The 25,566-nt window shown below is 44.7% G+C and overlaps 1 protein-coding gene across 8 annotated transcripts in view; it reads right to left on the reverse strand.

Moving 5' to 3' along the window:
- macf1a (microtubule actin crosslinking factor 1a) overlaps positions 1 to 25,566 on the reverse strand; it is a 228,581-nt gene that overhangs the window by 22,048 nt on the left and 180,967 nt on the right. For all 8 annotated transcript variants that reach the window (XM_069681889.1, XM_069681887.1, XM_069681885.1 and 5 more), the window contains 12 exons: positions 11,551 to 11,712; positions 10,743 to 10,913; positions 9,185 to 9,351; positions 8,078 to 8,237; positions 7,019 to 7,345; positions 6,597 to 6,681; positions 5,252 to 5,478; positions 4,215 to 4,421; positions 3,459 to 3,686; positions 3,107 to 3,325; positions 2,813 to 3,016; positions 740 to 965 (listed from right to left, as the gene is read on the reverse strand). In XM_069681889.1, the coding sequence (XP_069537990.1) occupies positions 740 to 965; positions 2,813 to 3,016; positions 3,107 to 3,325; positions 3,459 to 3,686; positions 4,215 to 4,421; positions 5,252 to 5,478; positions 6,597 to 6,681; positions 7,019 to 7,345; positions 8,078 to 8,237; positions 9,185 to 9,351; positions 10,743 to 10,913; positions 11,551 to 11,712 (2,383 nt within the window). The remainder of the gene's footprint in view (positions 1 to 739; positions 966 to 2,812; positions 3,017 to 3,106; positions 3,326 to 3,458; positions 3,687 to 4,214; positions 4,422 to 5,251; positions 5,479 to 6,596; positions 6,682 to 7,018; positions 7,346 to 8,077; positions 8,238 to 9,184; positions 9,352 to 10,742; positions 10,914 to 11,550; positions 11,713 to 25,566) is intronic.

The following is a 25,566-nucleotide window of genomic DNA, read 5'->3' on the forward strand; positions in this document are numbered from 1 at the left end:
AAAGCGTCTGAGCTACAATTTTAAAATGAAGACGATATAAAACCAAAGATGCTGTATAACATCTGCCGTTTCTGCTGATACCAGGCACCTGCACGCGCACGTTACGACACTTCACGACACACGCGTCTCACAACACCGCTCCTCAAAGTGGCCATCAACAGTCGGCATTTACAGGTAAGACCAACCGCTAATGTTAGCCGCACATGATTCCAGTTAAAGATGTTAGCTAACCTGTCATCTTCTGGTACTACTGAAAAATAGTCTGTGACTCTGGTGACGGCCGCGGCCGGGATGGTGGTGGTAAAAACACAAGCCCCAGACTGGAATAAGTTTATAGTTTACTTGAAGTTTGAGTGTGAAGTCGTGTGAACAGCAGACTTAACAAAGTACATTTAAATGTGCATATTAATCTACACAGGCATTCACGCATTACCAAAGTATTGACACTTCTTTTCTCTTGTCTTTATTTGCAGATTTAATATTGAAATAATCCAAAAGTAACTGAAAGCAATCAGCTGCTTTAAAATAGTGAGACTTGGATTATGTTACTGCTTACATTGTTTAACAGGTCATTAGTGACTGTATATGTTTAAAGGAACCGTGCCGACCCTGCAGTCTTATGTGATGTGCTTGTACTTTTAACTGCTTTGTGATTGACCTGAACTCAGGGTGTTTGTAAAGCCCTTCACGTCTGTCATTCCTAATATTTCATGGCTGTCATTCATTGTCAGACACTCACCCTGAGCTGCCGGATCGTCGTGGGCAGCCCGTCCGATCAGCTCCTCTCCGCGGGCACACAGGGCGGAGAAGCTTGGCAGCAGCTTGTCCAGCTCCAGGCCCTGGGCTCGGTGCTCTGCCAGCTGCTCCCTGATCTTCTCCACCTCCGCCGCCACGGAGGGAGGCTGCCGCAGCCGCTGTACCGCCCCCTCCAGGGTCTCCAACAGGGGGTCCATCTTGTCGTGAAACTGGGGACGGAAGTAGAGTTAGAAAAAGGTTTAGTAAGGAGGAGGAGGAGGAGGAGGAGTGTTGAGGGGGCTTGATAGCTGGGTGACATTTTGTAAGTGGGAAGTTACTGAGATATGATGTGGGTGGTGAGCCATCTGTGGCGCACTGCATTCACTTTTTTATTATGAATGTTAAATCTGATTTCAGCAGCAGATTTAATATCTCAGTGAAGCACCTTCAGCATGTCACCCAGGTTGTGTAACTCTGACAAAGCTGGACTCGATCAAACACAAGAGGGAGCTGCTAATCCACAAACAACGATCTGCTCTAAAGGCTCACGACGGAAGAGAGAGGAAGGATTGGCTTATTTTTAGAGTTTTTAAGGCATTTGTGGGAAATCAAATCTCATAATCACTACAGACAAATCTCATCTAGATACGAGGGAAAGATTTTGGGGTTATGAAAGGACAGTAACGTCTGGTTTCAGGAACCTAAATCAAGCCTCGTCTGAGACTGAAACAATCGTTACCGGAAAGCAAGTCTCACTTTTATGCAAGGCTTAATTTAAGTCTGAAACACACACAAACATTTTCAAACAGATTTTAATCAGTTTTATCGTCACTCAGGGTTCGCAGACACATGATTCGGACCACTATATAAATCAAACAAAGCTGTGGTTTTTCAGAGCACAGGAGTTAGTTAATAATCCATACAGTCTGCGGAGAGAAGAACTCAATAAGTGATGGACTAGTGCATCGATTCATATTAGATTAGTCGACCGAATCATGTGTTGTACCCGCAGCCTGAGTGCTTAGTATGATGTCAGTAAGTGGTCTTACCTCTACCAGCTGGGTGATTGCAGTGAGCATGACGATGCAGAAAATGACGGTGTGGGGGCGTGACACACACACAGCATATCCACAATGAACGAGGGATGGGATGGAGGAGGAGAACAGGATGCAGGGATGAGGGGTGGACATGATGATGGAGATTAAGGTTAAGGATGAGGGAGGAGAGACAAGAGACAAGGAGGTGGGTGGTTTCGGATGTGGGGATGAGGACAGTGTGGAGGAGCAGGTGGAGGAAGAGAGGGAGCGATACATGAGTTGGTTTGAAAAGGGGGGGGCGGAGGGTGGAGAAATAATACAATGAGTTAAATCAGAGCCATGCATACAGTACAAACTGTACAGCAGCAGCGCACAGCTCGCCACACAGGCGATACAATGATGTCTCATGAGGTGATGTGCAAAGAGAGTGAAATACTCATGAGACTCGCACTAAAAGAAGACATGATGTGATATGAGAAACGTCTGAATAATACATGTTAGGTACGTTTTTACCGTAAAGCAAATCTAAACACAGCAGGATGTAAACGCTCTTTGTAACAGTATTTAAAGAGGGAACATACACAATGTAGAAACTGAAGAAATATCAAAAGTAGCTCTCACTGAACTCGTGTCTTTGCACAATAAGTCCTTGTTAACGTTTAGGTTCAAGCAAATAGCAGACACACACACACACACAGACCGCATGCTGCTTAGTAATCATGTCAGGTTGTTGTGTCTGGGGCTGCAGACGCTATCTAACAAGCTATAAACAGACCTGGGCCAAACAACATTTACTAATTAAAATGTATTAAATCAATTTAATTCAACTAGCTGCAGGCTGACGCTGCATTGAGAGAAGTCGGTGTGTAATTATCACATTAGCTCTGACATTCTTTAATTTACTGAAATGACTTTTAAACAACTTGCAGACTTTCTGGTTCCAAACTTAACCAGATCATAAAACACATCAGACCCAGGTCTGCAGTTTACATTCAGTTAAACAAATCGAGCAATAAACAGTTTTGTCCTCTGAGGCGTACCTGTGAAGACTGGGAAACTGCCTCGTCTAGGGATGACGCACGACCTTTGACCCCCTCTTTGATGGCCATGTAGCGTCTCTCGGCCTCGGTGTAGCGCTGCGTCACTGTCGCCCCCTCCTGGAAGCTGAGCTCGGCCAGCTGGGGCCCAATCTTCAGCAGCTTGTCGATGTGGGGCTTGTGCTCTGCGATGGATTCCCGAAGGAGCTGAAATTAAGAACATTGAAATGAAATATTCACATTTTAGTTGCTGTCAACGATGAAAAGCAACAGAAAAGATTAAATGTCCCCTCATACCCTCATCTGGTCCTGTTGCAGGCGGAGAGCGTCTGTGTCGATGGCCGGAGGAGGCAGCTGAGTGATGAGGGTTTCTGTCTCTCCCAACCACGGGTCCAGTTCCTCATAGGTCTCCCAGAACCGAGCGACCAAAACCTGGGCCTGCTCCAGAGCTGAGAACCGTTCACTGTGGCTCTGACTCACCGCATCATAACGAGCACTCAGAGAATCTGTTTTCACCTGAAGAAGAAGAAAGATGAAAATGATGAAGATATTAGAGTTTGGATCCATCCCTTACTTGACTAATGCACAAAAACTTTTCACATGTTCAGTGTCTTCCTCATTGTTCTCCTTTTATCCATCAGTCACTCACTATCAGTGCGTCCTTCTGGGCGTCGCTGCAGGTTTCCAGGATGTCGTCTCTCGTGCTGAGGAGCTGATCCACAGTGTCTTTGTGTCGGATGATGTCGATGTTGAAGGCCCTCTGCACCTGCAGCTGGGCCACTGTCACGTCAGGCTCCAGGCTCAGGGGCCCCAGAGACGCCAGTTTGCGCTCCGTCTCCCCGACCCAGGCCAGCTCTGCATCCACCGCCTCCTCATACTGAAAGGAGGAGTTAGTGTTTAGCAGGTTGACCACTCGCAGCAAAACAGACGTATATAATGTAATTTAAATAAGCTTAAAGAGGGGGTATTATGCTGTTTCACATTTTAATACACATATATATAATGTTAGAATGTTGGATGTCCAGACTAGACGTGGGTGAAGTTTCAGATCTGTAGGTCAAAGTATGTTGGAGTAATCCCCAGGCTTCTCAGCTGTGAACGCCAGGTATCACACTGTTTTTTCTACTTTGTGATGTCACAAAGTGCAGCCTCAGCAGGCTTCGGAGAGCTGGCCAATCAGAAGAAAGAGGGCTTGTGGGGGCAGGGTTTCTTAAAGGGACAGAGCTGACTGAGTCGTTTCGGGCAGAGGCTGTATGAGGGCCTGCACAGAGCACCAGTGTGAGAAACATGAGTTTTTTTTAACTGTAAATAATGCTAAGCTACTCCACAGGTATCACAGAGAGAAATATGAAGCATGAAATCAGCATAATACCCCTTTAACAATTAATTAAACAGCTTGCAGTACCTGTTGTGACCTCTGGATGGCGGCTTGTACCAGCTGCACTCGCTGAGTGATGGTTTCATCGGCCTGGCGGTATCGCTGGTTGCCATCAGCGACCAGCCGGTCCAGGCCTTCGCGAGCTCGCCACGGCACCAGATCCAGCAGGGCGCTGCCAACCTCGTTCACCGTGTCCAACACCAGACGCTTCTCTGCCGACACTTTCTTCAGCTCCTGCAAAATTAGAAAAATAAGCATAAATATAAACTTAAAAAAAACAAACGTGAAGCTGAAATTCAATTGATTAAAAGGAATCCAGGGTTTCACATCTGCTGCCCGAGGTTGCATTAGTTTTCATGTTCTGGTAGAAGACGCATACTAAATGGTAAAAGCTGAAAATATCATTACACAGTGAAATAACTCGATAGCAGCAACAAATTAAATGGCAATCTTTTTTTTTTTATAGCTTTGACAAACTGTTATTGAGTCCCAGGAAATCAATGTTGCCATGGTAACTCAGCTGTGAGTGGGTTGATACTGGAACGGCTGAAAATGTCATTACAGAGAGGAGCTGTCATTGAATCATTTGTTCATTTCAAACAATATGATTTACAATCATTTCTATTACGGGAAACATCATCTTTAAAACTGTGAATGATCAGGTCTGAAGAATGTTATAAACTTAACCCCTTTGATTTATGACTCAACTTCCCTTTCGCTCATTAAGAAAAGTATAAATTTCCTCCGGTGGGGACTCTGATCGTATGAGTCACTAGTTTCAAAGGCTGAAACTAAATTAAACAGAGCAAAAATAGCCTCCTAATAAAACAACACCATGAAATGTGGCGTGTACAAGAGATCGGATGTAAGGGACGGATTTGGAGTCTTGTTCCACACCTTCAATTTAAACCAAGTGACTCAAAGCTGGAGTAAATATACATGGAAGCTATGAGTGTCATGTGGAATAATAAAACACCTTCACATCTACATAATGTTAACTATTGTAATTAAACTGCCTGCAATAACCTGAATGATTTAAAGGGGTGATGCATCAAAACACCCACCTTCTGTCTCTCCTGGTAGGCCGGTGTGGCGTCGGGCTCCGAGTTGTTCAGCTCCGCCTCCACGCCGTCGAGCCACTGGTTGAGGTCAACGTGCGCGCTGGCGAATCGCGTGGACAGCTGCAGGGCCTGCTCCAGGGTGCGGAGGGCCTTGCTGCTGCCGGCCGTCATCTCAGCGTAGCGAGACTTGATGCCGTCCAGCTTCTCCTGGATGAGGAGGACCTCCTCACCTGCAGGAGGACACACAGGGGAGGTCAGGGACTGTCCTGATGCTTTTATAAATACAACTTTCCCACCAATTATAGCACGCTGACGCAGGTTTCTCAGACCCGGGACGACTTGTGGAGTATACTCCTTTCAGGCTGTTTTCTGCTGCGTCACCGTCTGACGTTACAAGCGCGCCGGGTTAGTAAACAACAGTACGCACAAAGAACTTACTTTATACTCTTTGGTAAGCAGCATGGAGGCCAGTGAAGATGTTACGGTGGTTAGGTCTTTATTGTATCTATTACTCATTCGGTCTGTTTATCAAACTCGGTGCTGACAAATTTGGAACGATGTTTGAGCGCTGCTCGCCATCACGCCGGAAAGTCCGTCGACCCGGGTTTTGTGTTCCCGCCAATGCCGATTGTAGCCAAGGCGATAACTACCCGGGTCTACTGCTGAGTCATTTGACCCGGGTCTGAATGTCAATTGTAACCTTTCCCACTCAGCAAAAAAGCAGAGTGATGGCGTTTTTTTTGACCAGTGGGAAAATGGCTTAGGTCTCATCAGTGTGATCAATCAGCTGAGTGTGTACAACATGGTCTACTTCTGAATGTATGTTAATTTGGGGGATGTTGTGTTATGTTTAATTGAAACAAAACACAGAGTGAAATTCCTTTAAACTTGCATATTGAATATTTGTGACTTCTTATGTTATCTCTTAAAATTCACAGTTCCAACATGTTCTGTAAACCCTCAGAGAACCCTCGAGCTGACAGTCCTGCATACCTCTCGTGACTACAACATTTGTCCAACCAAGTAAATATGAGAGAACATGCACTGTAGGTTTGAGGTAGACCAACATTCAACTCGATAATAGTGTTAGCAGTCAGCATGGCTAATATCACAAGAACAGAGACACAAACCAGATGTTAATGTTTGGTTTACAGCTCGTGTAAAAATGTGTGGTTTGGATGAGAACGAGCGGGGAAGCAGTGTTTTACTTCCTTTTGTTTGCATTTCTGACCCGTTTCTCTCACTCAGCTTCACAACATTAACTCCATAACATAAAGAACACCGACAGACTGCAGCTGATAAGAGCAGATTTTCAGATAAAGGAGATAAAGGCAGAGTTTAGGATTACCTGTGGTCTGTTTGAGTAAAGCTTGTCCATTTTTGATGGCCTGGTCCACCGTCTTCTTCCTGCTCACGATCTCTTCGTTCAGAGACTGACGGGAGAAAAAGCTGAAGTTAATCTCCAGCGGAAGAGAAACAGTTTTCCCTTTGCTTCAAGAACAAGAACACGGTGCATCCTTTCTTCAACTTTTCAAGTTAGATAAATAAAACTTAAACAGCAACACATTTGCTCTTTATACTCGTGATGCAAGACCTAATATAACAGTGGTACTGAAGTCCCATGTGGAGCAGTCAGACTATTTCAGCGATCTATATAAATATAGCATTCATTTATTTTAAAATATAATATTATAAAGATGTGTCTTCTACTGTTTTAATGTTTTGTAAAGAACAACTACATCTGCATTCAGTGTGTCCATGAAGTCGTACCAGAGTGTGCTTGTGCTGCTCGGCCAGCAGCTCAGGCTGGTAGTTCTGCACGGAGACCTGACCCAGCCTCTGAGCCACCTCCGCCAGCCAGTTCAGCACCTCTACCTCCTCCTCCCCAAACAGCTGAGCGTTAGCATGCGCCTGCTCCAGCATGCCCGCCCGCCTCCTGCACCACTCGGCAAGATCCGAGTGACCCGACCTCACCGCCCCCACCCGCTCGCGTAACCAATCGCGATCGGCCGCGCAGCTGAGCGGGGTCAGCGATTGGCTGAGGGACTCGAGGTGGTCTACCTCCGCTTCGTGCGAGGTGACGTCATCTTGGAACGCCTGGGAAGTGTGTGTGTGAGTGTGTGCGTGTGTTTGTGTTGAAAAGGGAAAGTGAGAAAAGAACAGCAAAACAACAGAAAAACAAATGAATGAAAACTTAAAATATGAGCATGCAAATGACAAATCATAGATCAACAGAAACTCATGAACATTGATGTATGAATGAGCGATACAGAAACTCAAAGAGAACTTAAAACACAACTGAAAGGAAACTAAAAACTCAACATGAGCAGTAAGAAGTGGACTTGTATGAGGTCATGTTTGGCTTGTAATTGATGTCTTCGTGTAACTTCTGCCTCATGCTTCCTCTTCCAGCATCTATTAAATATGTGTGTGTGTGTGTGTGTGTGTGTGTGTGTTTGGCATTATGAATTATTCTCTCTGTTGATTGCCAGTTCAAACAGAGGCTGCAAACTCAAAATCTAACTATATTCAATAGTTATAAATTAGGTCAGCAAGTATCTCTCGTGTCTGCAACAACAGTTAATCTATCAATTGAGCAATCTCACATGTTCGGCCTTCCCTTTGCCAAACATGTCAACTATTAAAAGCTCCTCCCCGTATATTCTTAGATAGCAGTGTGCGGCATTGAGCGGACCCTTTTGTTATTTAGAAGACACAATCCAGGGCAAAAAGCGCAGATTCATTCTCCTGCTCATTGACACACATAAAATTGACCTTTGTGACCTCTCATAAAGGGAAGGCCTCTGTAACAATGGGGCCACACAGTACCTTGTGCTTGGTGATCTGCTGGGTGATCTTGGCTGTCTGGGTTCCCATGGGCTCCGCAGAGCTCAGGCGCCTCTCGGTGGCACTCAGCCACTCTCCGAGCGGCTCCAGAGCTTCGTGGAACTGGAGAGCCAAAACCTGCAGCTCTTCCAGCTGCCTCTGCCTGAGGGCGGGAGACAAAGATACCGAGAGATGAGGAGGAGAAGAGGAGGAGAAGAGGAGGAGAAGAGGAGGAGGAGAGTTTTTATTGGTATTTTATTGCTTTCACTGATTTGTTTTGCGATGCTTCACTCCTCAGCTTGGACCTGATTCTGTGTTGAACAGCTGTCGTCCTTTTTAAAAACAGTTTATTAAATGTTTATGAAATTTTAATGATGTATTATTACATGTTTAAGAATTTCATAAACAGAAAAAAGAAAGCAATAGTTTGTGCAAAGATTTACAGCTCTTATTTGAGTGTTCATAGCAGGTGTTTCTATTATCTATTTATCTGGCTGCGAGTGATAAAACTCTTCACTGTGTTTGCAATCGTGTCCTGCATGTGTGCGCCAAGTTTCCCCCAAACAATCATTACTTTCCTTCGAGAGCAGAAGAGCTGCATGAATTACTTGTAAACCACAGAAACCAGCAGTAATGACACTATTCTCTCTTAAGTACAGTGGTGCTCGACAGAGCCACACAGAGATGAAACAGGAAATAACCACAAGATAACATGGTGTTGAAGAACACCACCAATTACCTCCACAAACCACATATTTACAGCAAGATGAATCTGTATCTTTTTGCTTCCTGTGAGTTTGTACTTGACTTTTGTTTTGGTTCCTTTGAACAAGGAATATCGCCTCCTTTGTGACGCCTCACACGGCAAAAATAACGGCGCACAGCCTGACCTCACGAGCCGAAAACGTTTACCCCGTCTACAGGTCTCCGTGGAAACGGAGTTTCTAAAAGTCTTCTCCCTGGCCGGAGTTTTATAAAAGATCCATTTTCAGTTTCAGTTTGTGAGTGGACAAAGGGCCAGAACGCAGAGAGAGAGCTACGCTTTGAAAAATACCCATGTACGTGTATACATGGCCTAACGCTCCCCCCTGTACTCCAGAGGAGACGTACCTGGCATCGGCCTTGTCCAGCAGGTCGGTCCATCTCTCTGCCAGACTCTGGAGCTGGGTCTGAATCTTCTCTCGGTCCGCCGTGTCTGCCGTGGCTGCGATCCTCTCTCCTTCAGCGCGGATCATCTCCACAGTCGGCCGGCGGTCGTCTAACAACCTCTGGAGCAGCTAGAGGTGAAAAAGTGGTACAAATCATTAACAGGGTACTCTTTACAGCAGGGGAGCAATTAGGTGCGGTCATGGGCTAATTCGTTCAGCATTGTGCTCTGGACGCACACGCCTTTACATCCTCAAAGTTTGTTTATTACTTTATGATTCATTAGGAATAAAAAACTGATTTACTGATTGATCTTCTTATTACACTGCATGTTTAGAAGTAACAAGGTCATATTCAGGATTTACGCAAGCTTTGTATTTACATCGTTATCTACAGGTGATAGAGTGTGAATAATCATGAAGCTATGAGAGTAGAAAACTTTGTTAGGCTTTTTAAGGGGTAAATATTTGGGTTTGAGGGCCGGATTTGTCTGTTTTCCACATCATAAGACGCCATGTTTTCCAGAGATACAAGAATCTTTACTTAAGAAAATAGTTGCAGGTAAGCCACCTACAAAGCTCATCAATTATTAGCTCTTAAAGCTCTTTCCACAAAGTTTATGGGTTGGTTTATTAATCATTTAATGAAGGAAGTTTTCAAAGATGGCTACATAACAAGCCCCACTGGGGATCCTTCTGTTTTAAGATAAACAAACAACATCCATGAACGTACTTCCTTCCTGCTCTTCCTCTCCGTCTGCTTTGAACGAGGCCTCGCAGCTCGGTTCAGCCCCTGGAACGCACTTTTTCTACAGTTTACTCTGTTTCTCAGCCAAACGGCGACACCGCTCTCCGTCACGGATGTAAACACGTGTGATTGATCGCCGGTCGAGACTGCAGCACTCTTATGTGCACAAACACAGGAAGTGCATGTCGGATAAACAGGGAAAAGTGTGCGTGCGCGAGTGTGCGCCCGACAACAATAGAAGTCCGCCATGCATGTGTGTGCGTTTGTTTTCATGCCAGTCTGACTGGCAGACAGTCAACTGGGGCTGTTTGGATGCCAGGCAGACGGATCATTGACTGTGTGTTTGTGTGAGCGCTTCTCATTCAAATATCTATTGTTTGTGTTTGAAGGACACTGCGGACATGTTTGTGTCAATAAAGTCTCAATTCAACCTCATAAACATAAGAACTGATTTTATTACGATAATGTTTGATAAATAAATCTTGAAGAGTTGGAAGGGAGAATCAAATCCACTTAAATCTACAGACAGATTTACTGGCAGGACACTTCAAAGAAAGGAGGACGCGTGGGCCGTACAAAGAGTTCAGACATCTCTGCTTGATGATCACTCTGAATGAGGAACACTTCTCATCAAAACGACCTCCCCCTGACCTAAAGACACTTCAGCTGCTAACGCGTCACATCTCTCTCTTCTGTTCTGCTGCTGCTTATGAAACATGAAAACCCTTCTGATCGCTCGAGCTGTTTCATGTTCAAAGATGTGATTTCCTCGTACCTTTTGTTCTTGGATCTGGGCTTTGACCACGCGGTACTCTGCAGACGGAGGCTTCTGATTGGCCACCAGCTCCTCTGTGTCGCTCAGCCAGCTTAGCAGGGGCTCCAGAGCATCCTGGAATTTCCCACAATGCAACAGGGCCTCCTGGAGCTGGGCGATTCGCTCTGCCACCTGAAGACAGGAGAGTAGGTTGTGAGCTTAGGAGGAAAGTTGTTGTTATAGATTGTTTATAAAGGATGTCAGAAGGTCATGCATGAACAGTGACAGAAACACACCTCTACCTGATCCTGAATTTGGTTTTAAAGTAATAACCTCGAAGATTTTCTTTTAAATAAATGTCTGTTAAGTCTCTATCTATCGCCGAGTGAGGTAACACAATGGTGATTGAGCCTATGGCCCACTGATGAAAGCTTTTACATTTGCAGAGAGGGTAGGCGGAGCTAAGCGGCTGCTTTTCCGCTCTCTGCAAGTGTTGCGAGTAAACAGTAATCTACTATGGCTGAACAAACAAAGAAAAGATGGATGACTACAGATACAACTTCAACAAGAAGTGAAAATCCAAAAAGAAATTTGACGCTCAGATGAAGACAAACAGTCTAAAAAGGAAAGCGACCGTCAGCCAGGAAAATCAAGAGTTAGAACTGGAGCCAACCGTGGACGTCACACATGCAGCACTGTCTGGATATCTGGGAAGTGTGCTCCCGCGATTTCCGTTTATCACCACAGGTGCCGCCAAAGAGAACGAAACAGAGACCTTCGAGATTACAACTTTAAAGAAATGTGTTTTTATATGAGTTTTGAGTCTTACCCGCTTGTTGAGTGAGTTCCATCGCAGGTTCGTGCTCTCCAGGTCGTGCTCCAGTGCCTGGGTGTCGGTGTGTTTTGCTGCGCTCTGAATCAGCCCCTGACCCACCGCGTTGACGTGCTGCAGCTTGGGTTGAATGCTGTCCACCTGCTCTCTCTCCACAGCCTGGAAGAGGAAGTGAGAAAAGGGTTATGATTAATTAATTTAATCACGAATGAATGAATGACAGAAAGAAAGCACGTAGGCAGTCTGAATAGAAGGCCTAAGTTTAAACACTTTATTTGAAAGCAGAAGTGGTTGAGTCAGTCGTTGAAAATACACGGCACATTCAATCTGCGTGACGACAAACGGACGTTAACTTTACTACATTATGTATATTTAGAAGTGACTGTATATTAGCAGATGAAAGACAGAGAGAGGGACGTGCTGAGATAAGAGAGGAGTGGGAGACAGGAGAAATGAGGGTGGAGGGAGGAGAAAAAAGAGGAGGGGGAGAGGGGGATTATGGGGATTAGCGAGTTAGACGAGTAAGGGGCTGGTTGGAAAAGGCTGAGTCGACAACACACACACACACATACTCAGACACACACATTTTGGGATACACTAACACACTTGCATGAGTGCACACAACCTTCACTTAATCACACACCCAAATTCACACACAGCAGACACACACATTTACAGAAAATACACACACAACCTTGCCTGTCTAGCCACATTACTCACACACACAGAGGCACACACACACACACACACGTGTCACAGTGGAAGGCTGGAGCCATCTTGTGATGACAATAGAAGCAGCCACCCGACACTAAAGACTACCAGACTTGACTTCCCTGGCCAAAAAAGACACAGCAACAGCCAGTACAGCTCCTCTGTCACAGTAAATCTGTCCCACCATTAGTACTGTATCAGACACATACTGTACATTCAGCAGAGGCTGTCAAAGCTCAGTGCTGGCTCCAGTTTGGGTCACTGGGAGGAATGTGGAGGTCCCAAGCAATAAAGAGTACAACTATTTATGCTGTGAATCAGTAAATAATTCAAGTATTTTATCAGGCAAACATGCCACATATACAATGGTCTCTATTTGATTCCATCCATCCAACCATTATCTATACTGCTTATCCTGTTCGGGGTTACACGTTGGACTATTTGCCTGTCAATCACAGGGCTGACACATAGAGACAGACAACCTTTCACTCACATTCACACCTATGAGCAATTTAGAGTCACCAATGAACCTAACGAGAATGTCTTTGGACTGTGGGAGGAAGCTGGAGTACCCGGAGGGAACCCACGCATGCACGGGGAGAACATGCAAACTCCGCACAGAAAGGCCCACTACGTCCAAACTGGGAGTCGAACGAGGCACCTTCTAGCTGTGAGGCAACAGCGCTAACCACTACACCACCGTGCAGCCCTCTTTTAAACCAATCTAATGGAATATATTTGAACTTTGAATTAGTGGTCGGACAAAAAAATGCAGTTTGTGACACTACCTAAAGACGCCCTCCAGTGAAAATCAACTTTAACCTTGTGAACATCTCCATGTGGTGTTCTTCATGTGCTACAAGACATATCAGGGACGACATCAGCAGCTTTTCAACTGCTTTTAAACTGCAGTGTACCGAGGACAGGCTGAACAACACGTTTTCTGATTGGCAGGTTTGAGACGTCACAAACCTAAGGAGCCAATCCTGTAAATGGACGAGCTGACGCTATGCATATCATTATGTGTAACCTATGGCAACCACTTCAGCGATGCTCGAGCCAGCTGTAACTGTTACTACTACTAATTACAAAATTTTAAGCTAGCTAAGTTTCAACAAGTTGCCACTAAACGATGGCAGAGACGAGTTTTGTTTTTGCGATGGAGGGGGTTGTAAATTTGCATAGTGGGCGGGGCCTATGCAGATTGTGGAATTTTTAATGAGGGAGAAGGAGGAGATGCTTTGGAGGGATTTTTACAAGGTAATTAAACATATTTTAAAACATGCTCATGGTTGTTGTAATTTGTGCCTCATTGCCTCTATTCTATTATTCCATAGGCCAAGATGAAGGAGCTCGCTGATAATGAAAACTATCATTGGTTGCAGCCCTTCAACAAGAAGAGGCCCCACTCTGCACCATTACAGAAAAATATGACTTCTCAATGACCTTTTGTATATTTCATTTCTAAATGCATCTTTCTGAGCACATCCCTGACCTGATAACATTTACTTCCTGCCAGGTTTGTTTATGTTGTTTCGTGGAAAAGGCTGTAAACAGTCTGGCTTCTTCTGCGGCTCGACTCACTGTGGAGAAAAACAACCCGACACCAAACTCTAATGCTGTGAATGTGGGAATAAAAATACTGCAAAATTCCTGAAAAACCAACCTTCTTCACCCGACAATTTGCCAAATCCACAAAACAACTTTCCATATTCACGGTATTCCACCAAATCCCTAACCAGTGGGAAGACTGTAAACCACCGCTGTAAACCATCATCTCTGGGAGAAAATCCCGTCAAATGGGTTGGAGGCATTTATTCGGGGGGGTCGCTGTCATGAAAACGTCTGAGAAGTCCTGACATTCAGAATCAGCCCACAGAGGGAGAATTAAGCCTGGTGGTTTATAACGCTGAGGCTGCCAAACCCCGATGGCCACACAAAGAGACAGACAGACAGACACAAATAACCAGACATGCACGCCCAGACACACACAGCAGATATTGGTAAATCCAAAGCCTGGGGTAAAATAGCTGTTGTGACAATACATAAAGGGGGTGCAGCTAAAGTGAAGGAAAATGTAGGTTTCAGTGATTTACCGCTGAGGCCTGGAAGACGCTACGACAGACGTGGGTGTCCAGTAGTCAAATAATAAACTACCGCACACGAGTGAACCAACTACAGCTTCAAGTGATAATCTCAAAGATTTTCATTTAAATAAACGTCTGTTATGTGAATGAAGTAACACAATGGTGATTGATTGAGCCTATGAAAGCCTTATTGCAGTTTGCAGTATTACAGACGGCTGTCTGTGGCGAATTTCTCGAAAAAAATCACAAGCGGCGCCCAGTTAGTGACGCGTTTCCCATCAGCCAGCAGTGGTTGGTCTGCCAAAGAGGGTAGGCGGAGCTAAGCGGCTGCTTTTACGCTCTCTGCAAGTGTTGCGAGTAAACAGTAATCTACTATAGCTGAACAAACAAAGAAAAGATGGATGACTACAGATACAACTTCAACAAGAAGTGAAAATCCAAAGAAAAAGAAATTTAACGCTTAGATGAAGGCAAACTAAAAAGGAAAGCGAGGAAAATCAAGAGTTACAACCGGAGCCAACCGTGGACGTCACACATGCAACACTGTCTGGATATCTGTTAAGTGTGCTCCCGCAATTACCGTTTATCGCCACAGGTGTCGCCAAAGAGAACGAAACTGAGATCTTCGAGATTATAACTTTATAACTTTTTCCTCTTCTTTCACCATAAAACTGATATTTTTGTGAGGCAATCTTATTTTTCAGAACTCATTCTCAACTCTTGAGAAACACAAGGACGTATCTGAGGTTTTACTTGAGTCCAGAATGACGATTGAGTCACTCGGGTGATTTTAAATGAAAAGGTGAGATAAAGCCGAACAAACAGAAACATAAAAGGTTTGCTTGTTTTCAACTTTGAGGTACTTCCATTCATCACTCCTTAGAGCATATTCACCTGTATTTAAAAGCTTTCACAGCCGTTGATTTGGATTTATGACATGTGGAGTTGGATGTTTGCAGACCTGCAGACACAACACTGAGCCGGGCTCGAGCTCTGCTGTGAGCAGTCAGGCTGGAACGTGTTTCTGAGCCTCTGCAGTGGGTCATAATCAAAGGGTTTACAGGTTTATGCTCATCTGGTTTAAATACGGCATCAAACTACAGGTTCTCCATGCCAAGGCTTTGTGTGTGTGCGTGTGTGTGTTTGCTTTTGTGTGCATACAGTTCCTAAAGTGTGCTTGTGTTTAGGTGAGTGTGTACAGTGGACGACTGTGTGAAAAGAAAAGATTAAACGTTCTTCAGGTATGAATCTCTACGCACGATTAAATATGAATGAGCAGTTTTGCGTGTGTGTGTGTGTGTGTGTGTGTGTGTGTGGGAGAGAACGATTTTTCCTGCCCACTTTGGACGCAGCTGTGTTGTGGTGATGGGCGTCATAGCTGCTTGGAACAGGAAGTCTGTCAGGCAGAACAACAATGACTGCAGCCATGACCTGCTCCACCCTGCGCCTTATCCCGGTGTGTGTGCTCGTGTGTGTTTGTGTAAGTGTGTGTGTGTTTGTGTGTCATAGATAGAGGGGAACAGAGAAGGAAAAAACAGGGCAGTGCACCCATTCATCATCTAAACATACACTGTGGTGTATATAAAAACGCGTTATAGGTTGTGTGCTTATATTTCTGTCCGTTCTTCTTCTGTCGCTCTCTTTGTGTTTCTTCTCTCTGTCTCTATTTCAGCCGCCCTCTCTGCTCTTTCTCTCCCTCACCAGCTCCGAGTGGTTGACTCCACTAAACCAGAGCTCTGGAAAATGTCCCACATACTTGTCATTCTTCCCTGCCTCAGCCAGCACGCAGCAGCACACGCTCTTTACTGAGCTAACTGAACTATCGCCACTGTACTTGTCATCCTTCTCCCTCCTACTCCTCCTCTTCCTCTCATCATGTCAGCACTCATCCCTCTGCCTCTTCTCTTCCCTTTGCTCCCCCGACCACAGCGGCCTCCTCCTTTCTCTCGTCCTTCTCTGCGTCCCACTCAGTTTTCTACCATCTGGACCGCACCGGCTTTCTCACTTCAGCCACAGTTCAGTGAGGACGGGCGATAAAAACACTGAGAGGAAAGTAGATGTGACTAAAGCTGAGGAGCGGACGTGACAGGCTGACATCCGCTAAACACTGTTTGTACTGATGTGTCTCATCACGTCAGTCTGAGCTGCTGAATGCTGAAGAAATTAAATCGTAGACTAATTAGTTGTGCAGACATTTACAAGAAAACTGAAGTTTGTGTCATTTTTACAGGTTTATGCTTGAATAAAACTTAAATTAGCTTTACCAGTTACATTCTGTGCTAGTTTTAGTCTAAGAATCCACAAGCTTCACATGTGGATGATTTATTATTTACAGCGTTCCCAAACGTAGTAAAGATAAGAGAATTTAGCTAGTAGATAAAAAAAGGCAGATAAAAGAAGAACCATCAAGTTAAACCTTTTAAGTACAGCGGCAACTATTCTAGATACAATCATTTACAGACAGAAAACTAGTTTGATGATTGTTTTTGTCTTTTTTACATCAATGAATTCAAATGCTCCCATATTTGAGTTTCTAAAACAGGAAGCATTTGTTGATTTTCTTTGAGAAATGTGATTTTAAACTAAATGTTTTTGCGGTTTGGTTAAAATAAAAACAGCGCTGGAAATACTTTTTGAACGTCACATGCTCATCGCTGTTAAATAACAATATCTCTCTTACTTTGGCAGATTAAATGGTAACACACTGAACTTATATGGCGCTTTTCTAGTATTGCGACCACTCAAAGTGCTTTTTCACTACATGTCACAATCACACATTCATACACATTCACACACCGATGGCAGAGGCTGCTACGGCATGCTACGGCTTTGTCAGTCAGTCGTCGCATTCACACTTTGATGGCCACGCCACCGCGAGCGATTTGGGGCTCAGTGTCTTCAACATGTAGACTGAGGGAGCCGGGGATCGAACCACCAACCTCCCGATTGAAAGCCTACCACTGAGCCCCCACAAAGATCACTTTGTGTGACAGTGTTCTCAGTTCTCTCACTTGTTGCAAATCAGCTCAAATACTTGGTATGAGTGTGAAAGCACATGACTGTGAAGCTTCTGCGTAACGAATTACGAGCAGATAGTGTGACACGATGTGAATCAAATGTATTATCAGAATCATCTCTCACATGTTCTCACTCTGGAGGATTAAACAATATTAAAAAAACCTTCATAGTAAGTCATTGAGCAGTGAGTTTAACTGTTACTCTGTTAGTGTTCTGTGCTCTACATGTAGCCGTCTACTGTCGAGCTAATAATTTGTGTCCAAAACCTCACTCAATTTATTTATCGAAACCATGAGGGACGTGTAACTCGCACCATAATTAACTCGACATTAACTTACGACAGCACACCACCTTTTCATGAATGGCTACAGCTGAAATATATTAAACATAAAACATGCTGCAGAGCAGTGGTTCTCGACTGGTGTCGCCTCAGGACCCACCACCTCCTTAATGATAAATTGCCACCCCAATGTCAGATTTTTTCAGCCACTCAAATTTACTTTAATGATAAATGGAGCAATTTGAACCTGAGACGGAACGAAACATCGCAGTATGTCAGCATCACAGAACTCAGCAGTAGAATAGTCAAGCAAAATGACCAGCAGTGCATAAGAGGAAAATATTCCCTTTGGAAAACTGCAACATAAACGCAACTACTATAGTGGTCATTAATTTTCAAGAATGTAACTGCAGCTGGGATTACCCAGTCAGTGTGAATAACAACATCACTGCTGCACGCACGTCAAAGGACACCTATGTCCTTCAAAATAAAAGCGCAGCATCAACTTTGTTCTCCCAACTATTTTTTTTCCAAGCACACATCCACGACCCCCTGAAAACAGCTCTGTGACCCACTTTTGGGTCCCAAACCACCAGTTGAGAACCACAGCTTTAGAGTTTAAGCGCATACAGGATGTCGCCCTGCACAGTTTCCCCATGTGTTATGAAGGCTTTAAAGTGTTTCTTTCCTTTCATCTCCCTTTCCCTTCAGTATTCAGATTCCCATAAATACGTAATGTGTCTACTTTATGAAAAGTATCAGTGGTCACATCATAGACGTGAGCATCTTTAAAGCCTCTGAAGCAACAAATGAAGAGATGATGAAATCAAACTGGGATGCAATTGAACAGATATTAATGCTGAGATTCAATTTAAACTTAAAGGACGTTTTTGTGTTTGAGAGTTAAAATGAAACCGGAGCGATAAACGAGCAGCCTGGATATCCTGCACCGAGTGTTTCTCCTGAAAGCAACATGGCAGCCAGCAACAGCACCACCGCTATCATGCCTCCTCCCACACACCTCCTCCCTCGCCCTCTATTCCCGCCTCTGCCCTCGTCTCTCTCACACTCTCTTCCTGTCTTTCAGCCCTCATCCTTCCTCGCTCCCCCCTTTCTCTTTTAATGGAATGAGGAATGAGGGGAGGAAGGAAAGGGTAGAAATCTGTTTCCAAACTGACCTCGATGTCAGAAAATAATGTTGACAGAGAGACTTTGCTTTAAGCCTCGGCCTGAGCGACCTCTGACACAGGGATAAGAGGGTTAATGGGTTAATGAATCCCATTTGACACCAGAGTCCTTATTTGAACATCAACAAACACAGATACAAATCTCATGCAAATGTGGCCTGCATTCAAAGCACGTCGGCTCAAACCTTACTATCCTGTTTTTCATCCTCTTTGCTGTCCAGACAGCTTTTCTTTTTATCTTTAGGGATACACGTATTTTAAACACACACGTCCTTTTTCTTTTGTTTCTTTATGCTTTATCTGCGATGCTAATCATCTCCCTGAGAGACAGACAAAGAGAGAGTAACACATGATTTCTGTTTTTAGGGGAGAGTTGAGCTTTTTCCTGTTTGTGTCTAACAGGAGAGCACTGCTCCGCCGTTTTCAAGAGCTTTGTTATTGTGCTGATATCACAGCGAGAGAGCGGGAGCGATGTGGAGGCAGGCACAGGGACAGAAATATGTAAAATCGTTCAAATATTTGATCTACTTTTTACATTTTAAGTGCACCTACAGTACGTTCAATTCCAGCGGGAGATCAATGTGCTCCTGCTTTTGCTTTCATGCTTTGCTGTGTTCCCGAACACGTCCCGCTCTCCTCTCTCTCTTTGTTTCGCAGGTTTATCCCGGAGGCGGTTGTTCAGAACCAGAATTATCACATCAATCAAAACACAAATGTGCGAGCCGCGGACCTGCAGCCACCTGGTTCTCTGTGCACCCGCTTGTCTCTCTTTCTGCTTCAACATCTGTCTTCTGCAATTTGCTCCTCTCCTTCCAGCCCTCTTTTTAAAAAAAAAAATCTGTTTTCAGCTTGTAGTGAAAAAGATTTGGGACAAAACGGAATAAAATATGTGCAGATTTCAGAAAACCGCAGTCACAGCAGGTCTTTATTTTACGACTGAGTGGATTTTCCAAACTTTTAAATGTGAGACATAAAGCTGGCAAAAGAAGTCAGCTTCCAGTAACACAGGTTATGAAACTTGCAGTATAAATATGTGGTTTAACAAAAAACACAATATGCAGTAAAATCTGTCGGGAAAGCCGACTCCGGTCATGGTCGTTCATGTGGATGCAGCTTTAATCGAGTTGAGCCTTTGTTGCACATAAATTAAAGGAGTTTTAGGGACCTTATAAATCTTCTGTCTGCAGAGAGAAACAACAGACAAAGAATGCTAACGGGCTACGAGTGAAACATGCCGTTTCAGAACTGCCTTCCTCTAAGTCTGTGTGTAGCTGCCTTCAGTCTGTCCGTCCCAGTACATCAAACAGCATGCAAAGCTAGTCCATCTGTCTGTCTGTTTGTAGGGCATACATACATTCACTGGGCCTTAAAATTAGCAGCATATTAATCCAATAGACCTTCTGCTTGTGTCCGCCTGCCAGCGTCGCTCTCTTATCAGCCTACTAAAGCCCCATGTAGCGCTAAAAGGTGCTCCCTCGTGCAAACAAAAGCCTCCTAACCCAACCTCCCAGTCGCCTGTCATAATGCTTTTTGTGTCTGCTTCTTTGTCTTTCCAAACTCCGTGTGTCTATCTGTTCTTCACAACATGCAGTTTCAATTTATTTCTACCAGCACAGAAATGGTGCCTGGTGTTTGTTTTATTGTATATTTTGGTTTTGTATTTGAGGATATCAAAACAGAGGAACAGGAAGACGAGTTTGTGTAACAGGCAGAAACAAAACAGAGAGCAAAAGATTTGGCGGTCACCAGGCAGCAGAGTCCAGCCCACTGTTCCAGTGTTAGCCCTGGCACGTTCTTATCTGATATCTGGGTTTATATTCCCCGAACAACTTCACACACTGTTTGTGTATCTATGTTGGCAGAGGCAGCTCTCCTCACAGAGAGACACAGTATTTACCTCTCACCTCCTTATCTCAGCCACAAAACCCCCCAAGCATGGAGGAGAAGGGGGGGAAAGGAGAGTCAGTTGAGGAGAGGGAGCACGGCTGAATAAAGGGGATTTCATAACACAACAAAAGTTCATGTGTCACCTGTCAGAAATGCGAACAAAAACTGGAGTCGAATTTCCAAATCGTCATCCATCATTCATTTTAAGAAATAAAGGAGCCAGTGTTTCTGTGGCAGCAGGATATGCGTAACAAGCTTGAGGTCCACATCAGTGTTTTTAAAGTCAGGTTTTTTTTTTAGAGAATTTCACCTTGGGACAAAACACTTACTCAAACACAGGTATTGCGTCTAAAAAGTCCCTCAGTGCAACCAAAACAAAAGCTGTCCAAGTTCTGGTCTGAACTGGGAAGCAAAATGTTACCTGCAAAATCAAGACCAAAGACATCGTGTCTCCAAACCTACAGCATACTTTATATACGCTTTTGATGCATATAGGCCGCTCAGACTGGTGGAAGCCATGTTCCTTGTTTGTACTCTTTTAAGACTTCCTCATTCTACTTTTCCCATAATCATTGTTATGTTGCTACAGTTCATCTGCACAACAACAGACTGCCCAGCAGTAATTCTCCTCCGTCAGATGTGAGCCTGAGCGGACTCGACATTTGATTGAATTAAACTGAAGCCAGAGAGCCTGTGGCTGCAGAGAGAGCAAACAAACTTGGTCTGATGCATCACATTGAGACACAAAAATCAGTACAGCAAACAAACAGACACACATTCTCACAAATATAGTCACATAGGGAAGTAAATGAGTTGTGACTGACCCGAGCAGACAACTGGTGCCTGATTGGAACTGTAATGTAATAAAGGGGAACAGCGGTTTGCATCGTCAGCATGGGATAAGACGCATCAGTGGCCTCAAAAATAACACTCTGCTTCTTCATGATGTGAAGCGATGAGAAATAATTAAGTTTCTTTGTCTGATGTTTAACCTCTACCATCAGGTTTGTGCTGTTTTCGACATCATGTTTAATGTTAAAGCTCTGGTTCATGAAGATATAATTTGGTTCAATCTTGGCAGTGATATGCAGAAGATCAGAAAATGGTTTAAGCCATAACACCACACAAAATGAAACCTCCTGTCAACTTCCATACCAAATTTTCCCAACAAGAAAAGCTAAATCCAAATTCTGTACGCGACGAAAAACGGTGTTCAGATCAGAAAAAAATCCGGGCCAGACACTGAGTCATGCCAGAGCTCCTAGAAAGCACGACAGCTTGTCAAACACACCGCCACATTGAGAGACACTCTGCATAAACACACACCTTTACATGCAGCCCACACAGTCAAACACAGAGGTAGATAGGAGAGAGGAGTGACATTACACAAACAAAACAAGTGGTACACTGAATGCAGATGAATGCAGAGAGACTCGTCCGACACAGTCGCACTGAAAGGCCTCTATGTCGGTTCCAGGCCAACCTAATCTCGCATGTATAGAACATCCATTTCAGCTCCATGTCTGTACACAGCAGTTACACTGTGTGTACTGTGACACTGATTACATTCTCTGAAAGCAAACCAGCACAAACAGTGAAAGTCATCCAGAAGTCTGGCTTCATATACAAACACACAACCTCTTCAAACACCGACGATTTTCAAAATTATCTAAACAAGACGGAAAACTTAGTCCTGAATCACTTCATGCGAATACACAGCTGGGATTCGCCGAACACCCATGACTTTGTATGGAAACGCAGCATTCTGTACTCTATATACAGACAGTGTAAACACAACAATAGCATGCCCTCAAGATAAATGTTGTAAACTCTGCACTTGAGATTAGCATCATAAGTAGGCCACAGGCACACACTGCTCTTTTAGCTTCACACAAATAAACATGTGATCAATCTCAAACATGTGCATGCACTGTAGATTAGCGCTGACCCCCACACACACACACCATATGCACACACACACGCTGAGCGACCGTGAGGGTAGTTTCCCATAAGAAGCAGGCCCCCCTCTGAGCATCATATTGCAATCATTTAAAGCCCTACTACTCAAACACAACTGGCTAATTATGGCGTCTACATAACTTCAACCCCCCCCCACATACATTTTCCATGCTATGTCTAGAATCAGTTATACTCTACGCTGAGCTACCTGACCCAATTCTTTGTCCATGCTACGCCTCAGTGTGTCCACATCAAATGGATTCATTGCTAAAAACAGCTCTTACTTTTCTTACCTGCCAATCCTCTTTTATTAGGCTAAACAGACAAATAAACCAGGCTCAGTATTTATGAACACCGCACTCTAGTTTAAAATCTGTTTAATTCACACTGGATTAAGTAAGAATAAAAATGGTAAGTAAACCACTTTCCAGATGCGAGCTTTTTCCCATGTCACCACGACTCATTTGTGTTATCATACCATACCGACCGCACAAAGGTCTAGACTAAATACATCAGCTCACAGCACCATTATGAAGTTCTGTATGAAGTCTTTCGGGGAAATCAATCATATTACTTAAAATGCGTGCATACCTCTTCCTGTATGTCAGCGTCTGAAGCTGGTAATATAGTAGGTGTTTCATTCTCTTCGTCAGAGCCTCGTCCTGATTCTAAGAGAGGGTCTGTGTGACAAGCCGTGGATCCTGCCTGAGACCCGTCTTCCTGGAGTCTGCAGGCCTGAGCCTGGCTCATCTCTGTCTGTGTAAATAGGCTCTGTAGCAGACCTGGCTCAAGCTGGTCCCAGGCCTGGTCTGTCGACATTAATGGAGGAAAGTCCAGCACGGAGCCATCAGACTCCCAGTCGCTGTCCCCTGTCATTGAGCCAAGGACAAACTCTACCCCATCCATTCCAGACTGGGTCCCTTCGGAGTATGAGTCCAAGTCCACTTCCTGAGTATCCTCACAGGCTGAGCTGATATCCGAGGGCCCAGGTTGGGGACGTTCAGGTGCTGCCATGTAAACAAAGCTGTCAGGGGAAAGGAAGGCTCCCTCTTCCTCGGGGTCTGGGCAGGAGGAAGGTTTGAGGATCGGACTTGGGGGAATTGAGTCCTCAAGTGGAGATGGGGGACAGTCATTGGGGTATTGAGGAGGCGCAGACACAGCCAGGTAAACAAAGCTATCTGATATAACAAAGGCCTCTGATTCTTTAGTGTCCAACCCAGCACCACAAGAATCCAAGTGGGAAGGTGACTGAGGTAAAGAGGAACGGGATGCTGAGTCTGCATGTTGTAGGTGTGCTATAGGAACAGAGTCTGATTTTGGGGTGCTAGCTGTCACTTCTGTTGTAGTTTCCAGATCTGGGTCTTGCCCAGGCATGTCCATATCCGATACTACATCTGTGGGGACAACAGAAATGTCTAATGCTAAGCATGCCTCTGCTGTGTCACAAGTTATGTCCATGGCAGAATTGCCAATCTCTGAAGGGACTGGATCTTCTTGACAGGAAGTTTCAACGTCAACATCCTGTGTACATTCATTGTTGATTTCTTGTTCAACTGTCTGCGCAGCCTCAAGGGAGTGATCCATGAGAACTCCCTCGCTGCTGTCCAAACTTGGCTCAGATTGGTCATACACATCCCACTCTGTTCCTAACTCCTCTTCCTCTTTCAATTCTCGATCATCCTGTTCAATCTCCTCCTCCACATTTTCCACCTCCTCAGCGTAAGGGTTCAGAAGGCTACACGATGGAGAGGACGCTCTCTCCTCACAGTCCTCTCCATCATGCTCTGATGATGCCCCACTATCTGGGTCGGTTTCAGTCCGTGCAGGTTTCCACTGTTCACATTCTGTCTTGGTAATGTCACTAATACCGGTTCTGTCCGGCTGAGACATATGGACCCCACTGGAGTCTGACTCCAGTTGTTGACCAAGAGCAGAGTCTGTTGGATAACTCATCTCTTCTTCCTCTACCTCTACCTTATCCTGATTGTAGTCAACATCACACTCTTCATCAATAAAACCATGTTCCTTTTCACAGTCTTGTGCTCGCACCAAATTAAAGTTCATCTGTCCAATGGGCTCAGAGAGATTTGCAGTTGAGTCACTCATAATATTCTCTAAGTCTTGTGCAGCACTATCAGGCTCGACAGAGTTAATTGCATCTACAGGAAGAGTTCCTTCAAAATCTACCCAGGCATCCTTATCTTCTTCCTCTCTTTCCTCTTCCTCTTCCTCTAAACAAGGAAGGTTGTAGGGATCAAAAGGCTCGGGGTCTACACTCATCTCCACTCCCTCCACTCCTTCATCCTCTTGACATTGCCTCTCCAGTTCTAGGAAGAGGTCATCTGACTCCTCCCCTGAGCTGGGGCAGGGTGAGGCACTAGTGGCCCCAGGGCCTCCAAACCCTGAAGGTGGAGACAAAACAGGCCAGTGTCCAGAAGAGCCCGTTAAATCCCATCCCTCTGATTCCAGTGTTTCTCTATCCCAAGACTGGTCAATTATCTCCCTGTTCTCTAATTTAAGAACAGCCTCCCACTCTCTTTCCTCTCTCTGAGCTCTCTCCTCCTCTGCTTTATCCCTTTCCTTTTTCCACTCCTCCTCCTCCTCAATCATTTTTCTGCACTCCGCCTGCTCATGTTCGTCAAGCTCCTGAAGTATCCTGAGCTCATCCTCCTCAAATTTGAGCTCAGAGGCTGTGCGTTCTCTGAGCTCACTACCCTGAGCATCCCAGCCAAGGAGCCCCTCTTCACCTCCCTCCTGACTGATACAGGGGGATAGAGGCAGACCTCCATATACTAACCCCTCCTCCTCTATCAGGAATGGAGATGGGGGGTCTAGTAGATAAAGTGACTCTTCATCCGTGTTACAATCCTCACCCAATAGAGGA

This window comes from Semicossyphus pulcher, unplaced genomic scaffold (assembly GCF_022749685.1).
Source record: "Semicossyphus pulcher isolate SPU_LCO1_2020_fin unplaced genomic scaffold, fSemPul1.0.p SCAF_5, whole genome shotgun sequence".
Classification (NCBI taxonomy): domain Eukaryota; kingdom Metazoa; phylum Chordata; class Actinopteri; order Labriformes; family Labridae; genus Semicossyphus; species Semicossyphus pulcher.